This window comes from Pan troglodytes, chromosome 6 (genome assembly GCF_028858775.2).
Source record: "Pan troglodytes isolate AG18354 chromosome 6, NHGRI_mPanTro3-v2.0_pri, whole genome shotgun sequence".
In the NCBI taxonomy this organism is placed as follows: Eukaryota; Metazoa; Chordata; class Mammalia; order Primates; family Hominidae; genus Pan; species Pan troglodytes.
In genome coordinates this window covers 108,946,288-108,958,169 of record NC_072404.2, presented here as the reverse complement: position 1 = coordinate 108,958,169, position 11,882 = coordinate 108,946,288, and the positions used below count along the sequence as shown (strand labels likewise).

Genomic DNA, 11,882 nt, shown 5'->3' with positions numbered 1-11,882 from the left:
AGCCTCTTAGAGAATCAGAAAAGTGATTTGGAAGGAACTTCAGCTGTTACTACTTTGTTTAAGCAAATCAAATGCTGTTCTTTAATGTTACTGGACGTTTCAAATTAAACACAAGAAAACCTGAAGTGTGGCATTTTATATATTTTTTCAAAATGTGTCAGCTTCTTGGAGATTCTGATATTCCTTTCCTCTCTTTATCCCTAAGTACCATTGATCCAACCTAAATTCATACTAGGACACAATCTCTCTAGTCTGCAGTGCCCGTCACAGTGGAGTCAGGATCGGAGAAAGAAAATGCACTGCTTAGTCCATTTCATGCTGGACAGCTCCAATTAGAAACTTTTCCTTGTGTTGAACAGAAATACACCCCTGGTGATGTCTATCTATTGTTCCTGTTGACAGGTCCCCAGGACAATAGATGACACAGTACTTCTTCCTCTTCATAACGGCCATTTAATATCCTAGGAGAGCTAAAGGTTTGGAGTTCTTCCTGAGTTGCCATTTCCCCACCTAGAACCCTTCACAGGTTGTACCTATTAGCAATGTGATGGGAAACCATTTCAGCAGCAAAGGTGAGTGAGCTATGGCAGTGAGGCACATCGCGTCCAAGTTTTAGCTGACTCAGGCAATTGGCTCCAGGGAGAGGACCACAAAAGGTACCCACTTAAAGAGGCCACTTCCCACCAGTACTCATCAAAACATAACAAAGTGTTAAGAAACAGCAGCTGCTATTTTGCTTTTGAGCAAAATTTTCTTTTAACAGTTTGCCAGATGACAGAGGTGGAAACAACTCAAAAAATTGTTACCTTTTTTCTTTTTTGTCTTTTTGTTGTTGTTGAGACAGAGTCTTGCTCTGTCGCCCAGGCTGGAGTGCAGTGGCGTGATCTCAGCTCACTGCAACCTCCAGCTCCCAGGTTCAAGCAATTTCCCTGCCTCAGCCTCCAGAGTAGATGGGATTACAGGTGGGCACCACCACACCTAGCTAATTTTTGTATTTTTAGTAGAGATGGGGTTTCACCATGTTGGCCAGGCTGGTCTCTAACTCCTGACCTCAGGTGATCCGCCCGTCTTGGCCTCCCAAAGTGCTGGGATTACAGGCGTGAGCCACTGCACCGAGCCTGTTTTGTTTTTTTTAGTGCAAATTAACAAACTGATTCTAAAGTTTATATAGAAATGCTAAGGATTTAGGATTGCCAAAACAATTTTGAAAAAGAATAAAATTGGAATACTTGTATTTTTTTAAGATTTTTTTCCTAAAGGTACAGTAATCAGGATGGTATGGTATCAGCATAGAGACAAATAGATCAACAGAGCAGAACAGAAAAGTCCAGAAATATGAGGTTGAATTTCTTAAAGAAAAAAAAAGTCCAGAAATAGATCTAGATACATACAATAGCTGATTTTTTATAAATTACTAAGGTAATTCTGCATCTAGCTAAGCTGAAAATTAGGCCGAGGATCTGTTTGTAACAGTGACAGTAATGTAAAGGAGACCAATTGTGCAGACTCGGCAGGTCCCCTGAGTCAAAGTCGTGGCTCATACAGGGAGAGGGTGGGATCCTGAGACCTGTTCTCTGTCACAGTGTAGTCCGCAGGAACTTTACCCAACCATCATGATGGTCCATATATTCATGACAAATGCTAGTAGTACCCAGTGAGTAGCAAGTGACAAGGGTCATAGATATCCTAGTAAGACTTCTTACTAAGGCAGTACAGAAACCTGAAGATATGGGCACTTATCAAACGGATGAAGTTTTGGTGGGGCCCAGTGGTTTGGGGACATCACCCAAAGGTAAAAGAAAGTTGTTCCACCTTGCACCCTCTAATCCCAAAAAAATTAGTACAGGTCCTGGTGGGCCCCTTTGGATTTGGGAGGTAGCATATTCTGCACCTGAGAAAACTGTTCCAACACATGTATTAGGTGACCTAAAAAGCTTCCACTTTTTATTTATTACTATTTTTTTTTCTTGACACGGAGTCTTGCTCTGTAGCCCAGGCTGGAGTACAGTGCCGTGATCTCGGCTCACTGCAACCTCTGCTTTCTGGATTCAAGCAATTCTCCTGCCTCAGCCTCCCTAGTAGCTGGGATTACAGGCGCCCGCCACCACGCCCAGCATTTTTGTATTTTAGTAGTGGAGGGGTTTCACCATGTTAGCCAGGCTGATCTTGAACTCCTGACCTCAAGCAATCCACCCACCTCCGCCTCCCAAAGTGCTGGGATTACAGACGTGAGCCACCATGCCCGGCCAGCTTCCACTTTTTATTGGGGCAAGAGAGCACTCTATAGTAAATCCAAGCAACAGTGCAAGCTTACTTGCAAATTCAGTGGTTCCAGAAATATCCTTGATGGATACAGGTGCTGTATGGAGTTGCTGGCAAACCCCAATAAGAGTGTGCATTCGTGTGCTAGGGCTCCTATAACAAAGTACCACAAACCGGGTGGCTTAAACAACAGAAATCTGTTGGTTCACAGTCTGGAGGCTAGAAGTCAGAAATTAAGGTGTGGTTCCTATTGAGGCTGTGAGAAGGAATCTGTCCATGCCTCTCTCCTAGTTTCTGGGGATTTGCTGGATATATTTTGCATTCCTTGGCGTCGTAAGAAGCATTTTCCCAGTCTTTACCCTCATCTTCATTTGGCATTCTCCCTGTGTACTATCTCTAAACTTCCCTTTTTTATGAGGATACCAGTCATTAGATGAGGGACCCACCCTAATCCACTATGACCTCATCTTAAGTAATTACATCTGCAATGCCTCTATTGCCAAATAAGATCACATTCTGAGGTATTAGGGGCTAGAACTTCAACCTGTTAATTGGGGATGAGGTGGAGGTACAATTCAACCCATCATAAAGAGTCACAGCACAAATACCTAAGATTCTGGAGCAAGGTCATGCCTTCTAAGGCAAAAAAACAAAACAAAACCCACGTTTCCAAACTCCCAGGTCACTTACCTCTGCTCTACTGCCACCTCTCCCATAAACTTACTCCTATGGCCTTATAGAAGTTCCCTACAACTAACTGATGGAGACAGAAGAGCCTTGGCCTCTGCACAGATTGGGGATTGGGTCAGTTCAGCATGTTGGCATCTTCCAGAAACAGACTGTTCTTCATTACAGCCCCATTCGCATTGCCCTGAAGCATACTGGTGAAGAAAAATTATCTCAGTGAGCAATGGTACATTTGGTCACCCATGCCATATTTTGGAGGAGGTAGCCTAAGGTACGGATATGCATTGACTCCTAGGCAGTGATGAATGGCTTGGCTTGTTGGTTAGGGACCATCTTATTGTTTATGCAATAGGCTTATGAACAGAGACCATGGTAGCAGGGATAGAGGCTGTGCGTGGTCCCAACAATATGGGCTACCTCTTATTTTTCTTTTCTTTTTTTTTTTTTTTTTTTGAGACGGAGTCTCGCCCTGTTGCCCAGGCTGGAGTGCAGTGGTGTGATCTCAGCTCACTGCAGCCTCCACCTCCCAGGTTCAAGCAATTCTCCTGCCTCAGCCTCCCGAGTAGCTGGGACTACAGGCACACACCACCATACCCAGGTAATTTCTGTATTTTTAGTTGAGACGGTGTTTCACCATGTTGCTCAGGCTGGTCTCAAACTCCTGAACTTGTGATCCACCCACCTCAGCCTCCCAAAGTGCTGGGATTACAGGTGTGAGCCACCGTGCCCGGCCAATATGGTCTACCTCTTACCAAGGCTGATGTAACTCTCACCATGGTGGAGTGTCCAGCCTGCCAGCATTAGAGACCAACACTGAGTCTTAGAGATACCAGCTACCACCAGGTTGAGTGCATCAGATCCCTTTTACCTTGGAATGGGCATCAATTTGTTCTTACCAGAATTGATATATGCTCTAAATGAGCTTGTCTTCCCCAACTACTTTGCCTCCAGCAGCACCACCATCTGAGAGCTTACAGGGTGCCTTATCCATTGACATACCTGAAACTAAGGAACCCACCGATAGCCAAGGAGGTGTGACAGTGAACTCGAAGCTACAAAATTCATGGTGCATACTCATCATCCAGAAGCAGCTAGCCAGATAGGGTTTTGGAATGGCCTGTTGAAGACTGGGCTAAATTGCGATTAAGATGTAATGCCTTGCAAAGTTGGGAGCAGTTCTTCAGGATATGGTATATGCACTGAAATGCATTGGGCCAAAATGGATATATAGTATTGTGTCTCCAGTAGGACTATGTGCATACAGGAGTAGCCTCTATTACTATCACACCCAGCCACTCACCTGTAGAATTTGTGCCTCCTCGCTCCGAAATCTGGAGCCAGCTGGGTTATGATCCTCATTTCCAGGAAGAACATTTCCTCTAGGAAACATTAAATCGTGCCACTGAACTGAAAACAGAATACCACCAGGCCACTTTGAGTTTCTTGTGCCAGTAGGTCTGTAGGCAAAGAAAGGAGTCGTTATAGAGATGCCTACAATTCCTGCCACACACACAACATAAATACAAAATCATATACCCAGTCAACTGCATTCAGTAATCTGCCTTCCTGGACCCTTTAGGCACTTCAGTGTAGGAATGGGGACGGGTGGGGAGGAGAGACTTTAGACAAAGAAGAAAAATACAGTGTGTAGCAATGTAATGACTCTTAGCGATGACTTGGAACCCTGGAAGGAAATATGAGGATGTATCTGGAGGAATAAGTTGAGACTATGATGTCATCACGGAGGACTGTAGGTTAGAAAGCCAGCCAGTGATAAAGGAGCAAAGATTGGACTTGACGGTGCCCTAGGAGGAAAAACAAATATATATATATATATATATATATGGAGCAAAGATGCACTTAAGTGGATTATTGAGAAGACTCGTGGGTAGGTAGAAAATGGCAACCATAGGAAGATCAAACCCCCTAAGGAATGGAGCATTAGTGAGGGTCTAGAAGGTAATTCGGGATACCACGTAATCATAGGCTCTGTATCAGGTAGCCGTTCCTTTTGTAGGCTTTTATCTTATTGGGCTGTACCACAGACTTGCCCAGAACTTTTAGAGTCATGCCCCAGCCATTCAAGGTCTCAGTTACTGTTTTATAAAAGGTGAAGTTATTCTTGATCTAATCATAGAAGCCCTAATTATTACAATAACACTTGGACAGCCAAAACGCCTCAAATTCAACTTATTTCACCGTTGCTAATCTGAAAACTCCCTGGAAACATAAGGCAAACTCAGAATTTTATAACTATCTAGTGTTGGAAAGAACGTCTGTTGCCTATAGATCAAGTATTTGAAAATACTGCCCATTCAACTGGCAATACGTACATAATCAGCGTCTCAAGAGACAATCCCTTCGATTTGTGAAACCATTTATTCTTGATCTTCCTGTCTCCACCCTCGTTTCATTCAGCCCCTCTGCCACAATCACTATTTTTATTGTAACTATTACAATTATTGTCAAAAGAAAAATAGAAGGAACATATAAATATCTGAGCAGGGCGGCATAAAGGGAAATTCATCCCTTTTTCCCCGCCCTGTGCACCTCCTCGGAGCGGACAAGCTGAGGAGCAAGATCCCCAAACCCGAGATTAGAGCCCTACACAGGGATGCAAAGTCCTCCCGCGATCCTAGAGAGGACCCCGAAGCGGAGCGCAGCTCCGGAAGGCGGGTGTGACGCACTTCCGGCTTTTGTGACGCTTTCCCTGGGCTCTGAAGGCCAGGGGCCTTGGATGTGAGTCTAGTGCTCCTGGTCCCCAAAGTCACAACCCCTTCTATCCCAGCATCCCAGACTTCTCCGGGCGGGGACAGAGTTGGACGTGCACGGCTGTGTCCTGCAATCCCCTCGCCACGACCGCCCGGGACGGAGTGGAAGCGGGTCCGTGCCCCCGTTCCTCGCGCCAGCCTCGGCGGTGGCAAGCGCTGTCCCCCAGCAGAGGTGTCCCTGGATACAGGTGGGAAGGGAACGAAGTTTTGGTTTCCGGATTGGAGACACCCCTGGGACTGGAGAGAGGCGGTCTGCGTGTCCCTTCTGGACCCCCAGTCCTGGTGTTTTACCCCAAAGACGCGCGGACAAAATGACCCCAGTCAGATATCTGTGCTCCCCAGTTGTGCCCACTGGTTTTTCTTGTGGTGGGGGCTTTTCTGGTTTCCTGGGTACCCCGAGTTGTAAAATTCTGGCGATCTTACACGATACCAAGTGCCATTGGCCTTATAATTTGTTTTATTCGGATGGGCTCGTTAAGCCAGTGTCCGCGGATGATATGTTCACCCTCAAACCCAGTACCATTATGGTGGTGATTAGAGTGAAGGCCGGGCGCAGTGGCTCACGCCCGTAATCCCAGCACTTTGGGAAGCCTAGGCAGGCGAATCGTTTGAGGCCAGGAGTTCTGAGATCAGCCTTGCCAACCTAGAGAAACCCTGTCTCTACTGGAAATACAGAAAATTAGACGTGGCGGCACACGCCTGTAATCCCAGCTACTTGGGAGGCTGAGGCAGGGGAATCGCTTGAACCCGGGAGGCGGAGGTTGCAGTGAGCCAGGATCGCGTCACTGCACTCCAGCCTGGGAGACAGAGAGAGAGAGTGAGACTCTGTCTCAAAAACAAAAAAAGAGAATGTTTGAAGCCTACTGAATAAAGAAGTGATTTGGATATAATAGGAAAAGCTCATTTACACTTCACCCTTTCCTTTCAAGACTTTAGGAAGGGGTCTTTTTGTTTCTTTGGTTGGTTTTTTTGTTTTTGAGACAGGGTCGCCCAGGCTGGAGTGCAGTGGCGCGATCTCGGCTCACTGCAACCTCCAGCGCCCGAGTTCAAGCTTCTCCTGCCTCAGCTTCCTGAGTAGCTGGAATTACAGGCGCCTGCCACCATGCCCGGCTAATTTTTGTACTTTTAGTAGAGACGGGGTTTCGCCATGTTGGCCAGGCTGGGAAAATGAACTCCTGATCTCAGGTGATCCGCCCGCCTCGGCCTCCCAAAGTGCTGCAATTACAGGGGTCAGCCACCACGCCCTGCCAGGAAGGGTTTTAAATGAGCAATTTCGGACATGGGGGGTTTTCAGTTGTGGGAGGTATCTATGCTTGACATCGAGGGATAAAGGAGAGAAGGGAATTTGTGGACGGTGCAGCGGACCATTGGGGACTGGTACCAGTTCTGCCATTGATGTTCTTGGATGAAACACATAGACCCACCAAGTCTCAAATGTGTCCTAAGTAAAGTAAAATAGATTATCTCAAGGTCTCTTCCAATTTTGGAATCTGCCGATAGACTGAATTTAACATTCAGCGAAGCAAAACCTATGGCCCCACATTCATTTCCATTTGTGCCACCAACATACAGAAAGTTACTTGCATTATTGAGAGAGGCTAAGTGACACAGTACCAAAGAAAAGGGGTTCGTTGGCCAGGTGCTGTGGCTCAGGCTTGTAATCCCAGCACTTTGGGAGGCCGAGGTGGGTGGATCACGAGGTCAGGAGTTTGAGACTAGCCTGGCCAACACAGTGAAACCCCGTATCTACTAAAAAGACAAAAATTAGCTGGGCATGGTGTTGGGCGCCTATAATCCCAGCTACTCGGGAGGCTGAGGCGGAAGAATCACTTGAACCCTGGAGGCGGAGGTTGCAGTGAGCCGAGATCGTGCCACTGCAGTCCAGCCTCAGCAACAGAGCTAGACTCCGTCTCAAAAAAAAAAGGGGGGGGGGTTCATTTAGTAAAGTCAGGTAATAACTTTTTTAAAGTTTTTTTTTATTATTTACTTTTTTTATTATATTTTAAGTTCTAGGGTACATGTGCACAATGTGCAGGTTAGTTACATATGTATACATGTGCCATGTTGGTGTGCTGCACCCGTTAACTCATCATTTACATTAGGTATATCTCCTAATGCTATCCCTCCCCACTTCCCCCACCCCATGACAGGCCCCACTGTGTGATGTTCCCCACCCTGTGTCCAAGTGTTCTCATTGTTCAATTCCCACCTGTGAATGAGAACATGCAGTGTTTGGTTTTCTGTCCTTGCGATAGTTTGCTCAGAATGATGGTTTCCAACTTCATCCATGTCCCTACAAAGGACATAAACTCATCCTTTTTTATGGCTGCATAGTATTCCATGGTGTATATGTGCCACATTTTCTTAATCCAGTCTATCATTGATGGACGTTTGGGTTGGTTCCAAGTCTTTGCTATTGTGAATAGTGCCGCAATAAACATACGTGTGCATGTGTCTTTATAGCAGCATGATTTATAATCCTTTGGGTATATACCCAGTAATAGGATGGCTGGGTCAAATGGTATTTCTAGTTCTAGATCTTTGAGGAATCGCCACACTGTCTTCCACAGTGGTTGAACTAGTTTACAGTCCCACCAACAACGTAAACGTATTCCTATTTCTCCACATCCTCTCCGGCACCTGTTGTTTCCTAAGTCAGGTAATATCTTTAAATCCACTAAACTCACATGAATGGTGAAATATTGCAGTGTACTAAAAGCAAACAAACAAATGAGGGTGTTTTGTCAATCGCATGTGTTGTGGAAGTCTCATTCTCCCTCCAGAATAATTCATGGATCTATGTAACATGAACATGTTTCAGTATTCATAATACTGAATAATTATACAGCTTAATTTCTTATTTTTAAGAAATACAAGTTCTCATTTTTTTCCCTATGCCCCAGTGGATCATCTTGTGTACCCTATGTACCCTACCTGATGGTTTTTTTTGTTTTTTGTTTTTGTTTTTTTTTGAGACAGAGTCTTGCTCCGTTGCCCAGGCTGGAGTGCAGTGGCCCAATCTCGGCTCACTGCAAAGTCTGCCTCCCATTCTCCTGCCTCAGCCTCCCGAGCAGCTGCGACTACAGGCGCCCACCACCACGCCCAGCTAATTTTTTTGTATTTTTAGTAGAGACAGTGTTTCACTATGTTAGCCAGGATGGTCTCGATCTCCTGACCTCGTGATCCGCCTGCCTCAGCCTCCCAAAGTGCTGGGGTTACAGGCGTGAGCCACCGTGCCTGGCCTTGATGATCATTTATAAGAGTGACTAGATCGGCCAGGCACGGTGGCTCATGCCTGTAATCCCAGCACTTTGGGAGGCTGAAGCAGGCGGATCATCTGAGGTCGGGAGTTCGAGACCAGCCCTGACCAACATAGAGAAACCCCATCTCTACTAAAAATACAAAATTAGCCAGGCGTGGTGGCACATGGCCTGTAATTCCAGCTACTTGGGAGGCAGAGGCAGGAGAATCACTTTAACCTGGGAAGTGGAGGTTGCAGTGAGCCGAGATCGTGCCCTTGCACTCCAGCCTGGGCAACAAGAGCGAAACTCCATCTCAAAAAAAAAAAAAAAAAAAAAAAGAATGACCAGATCACTTTTTAAAGTTGGCAGTGTAGCAGCATATTTAGGACACTCGCTTCAGACTTGGATTTGAGTGCTGGTTCTATACTTACTGTGGGTTGTTAGACACATTTAATCTTTCTGAACTTTTATTTTTCATCTGTAATATAAGAATAGTAATTATGTGAACCTCATTAGGTTTCCCTGGGTATTAAATGAGTGGCGTATATAGTACACCAAATCTCCCTGACACACAGCCAACATGAATGACAGTTGCTCATCATTTACCATGTCACACCACTAGATTTAGTGAATTGTTTTGTATGAGTTGTTAGCCCAGCAATACCATGTTGCTTTTTAATACTGCTGTTACGTTTTTCTACCCTGCAGGATAGCAAAACCTGATCTCATAAAACCTAGGTCACAAAGGACAGCCCTGCAAAACAGACCCTATTTGGATCAAGTGAACCAGTTCCTGGAACCTGAATAATGACTCCTGAATCAAGGGATACTACAGATTTGTCTCCAGGGGGTACCCAGGAGATGGAAGGCATCGTGATAGTGAAGGTGGAGGAGGAAGATGAAGAAGACCATTTTCAAAAGGAAAGAAACAAAGTAGAGTCATCGCCACAAGTTCTCAGTCGCTCTACAACTATGAATGAGAGAGCCTTATTATCATCGTATTTAGTTGCATATAGAGTGGCAAAAGAGAAAATGGCTCACACAGCGGCTGAAAAAATTATCCTTCCAGCATGTATGGACATGGTACGGACAATTTTTGATGACAAATCAGCTGATAAACTAAGAACTATACCTCTTAGTGATAATACAATATCTCGTCGAATCTGTACGATTGCAAAACATTTGGAAGCAATGCTTATTACACGGCTGCAGTCCGGTATAGACTTTGCAATCCAACTCGATGAGAGCACTGATATTGCAAGTTGTCCCACACTGTTGGTTTATGTCAGATATGTGTGGCAAGATGATTTTGTAGAGGATCTCTTATGTTGTTTAAATTTAAATTCACATATAACTGGATTAGATTTATTTACTGAATTAGAAAACTGCCTTGTTGGTCAGTATAAATTAAACTGGAAACATTGTAAAGGAATTTCAAGTGATGGAACAGCAAATATGACCGGAAAACACAGCAGACTTACTGAAAAATTGTTAGAAGCAACCCTCAACAATGCTGTTTGGAATCACTGTTTTATTCATCGAGAAGCTTTGGTATCCAAAGAAATTTCACCAAGTCTAATGGATGTATTGAAAAATGCAGTGAAAATTGTTAATTTTATTAAAGGAAGCTCACTGAATAGCCGACTTCTCGAAATATTTTGTTCAGAGATTGGAGTGAACCACACCCACTTATTGTTTCATACAGAAGTTCGTTGGCTTTCTCAAGGAAAAGTATTGAGCAGAGTATATGAACTCAGGAACGAGATTTACATTTTTCTCGTTGAAAAGCAATCTCATTTGGCAAATATTTTTGAAGATGACATTTGGGTAACAAAATTGGCATATTTAAGTGATATTTTTGGCATTCTTAATGAATTAAGCCTGAAAATGCAGGGGAAAAACAATGATATATTTCAGTATCTTGAACATATTCTAGGATTCCAAAAGACGTTATTATTGTGGCAAGCAAGACTTAAAAGTAACCGCCCTAGCTACTATATGTTTCCAACATTATTGCAACACATCGAAGAGAACATTATTAATGAAGACTGCTTAAAAGAAATAAAATTAGAGATATTGTTTCATCTCACTTCTTTGTCTCAAACTTTTAATTATTACTTTCCGGAAGAGAAATTTGAATCATTAAAGGAAAATATTTGGATGAAAGATCCATTTGCTTTTCAAAACCCAGAATCAATAATTGAGTTAAACTTGGAGCCTGAAGAAGAGAATGAATTATTGCAGCTCAGTTCATCATTCACACTAAAGAATTATTATAAGATATTAAGTTTATCAGCATTTTGGATTAAGATTAAAGATGACTTTCCACTGCTAAGTAGGAAGAGTATATTGCTGTTACTACCATTCACAACTACGTATTTGTGTGAACTAGGATTTTCAATCTTGACACGATTAAAAACAAAGAAGAGAAATAGGCTCAATAGTGCACCAGATATGCGGGTAGCATTATCTTCGTGTGTTCCTGACTGGAAGGAACTTATGAACAGACAAGCACACCCATCACATTAAATAAAATCTTTACAAAATTCTGTGTTTAGCCAGTTGTGGTGGCTTACGCCTGTAATCCCAGCAGTGGGAGACCGAGGTGGGCAGATCACTTGAGTTGAAGACCAGCCTGGCCAACATGGTGAAACCCCATCTCTACTAAAAATAGAAAACTTAGCCAGGCGTGGTGGCACATGCCTGCAGTCCCAGTTACTTGGGTGCCTGAGGCAGGAGAACCTCTTAAACCAGGAAGGCAGAGATTGCAGTGAGCTGAGATAATCCCACTGCATTCCAGCCTGGGCAACAGCGTGAGACTTCATCTCAAAAAAAAAAAAAAAAAAATTGTATTTGTACTTTTAAAAGGATTTTGCAGTATGTTGTAATTAAACGTTAATAAAATTATATTTGTAATTAA

At 43.9% G+C, this 11,882-nt stretch overlaps 1 protein-coding gene across 5 annotated transcripts in view; it reads left to right on the top strand.

The window, feature by feature from the left end:
* Positions 1-11,882, top strand: part of FAM200A (family with sequence similarity 200 member A) — a 12,563-nt gene extending 681 nt beyond the window's left edge. The window contains exons 2-3 of one of the 5 annotated variants that reach the window (XR_010158623.1): positions 403-3,547; positions 9,671-11,882. Coding sequence is in view for 2 of the 5 variants with exons in the window: in XM_063814772.1 (XP_063670842.1) it covers positions 9,770-11,491 (1,722 nt within the window). In the remaining 3 variants the exon portion in view is untranslated. Of the gene's footprint in view, positions 1-402; positions 3,548-5,632; positions 8,380-9,670 lie in introns of those variants that run through there. The other 4 variants (XM_063814772.1, XM_001139775.5, XR_010158621.1 and 1 more) reach the window with 4 other exon arrangements.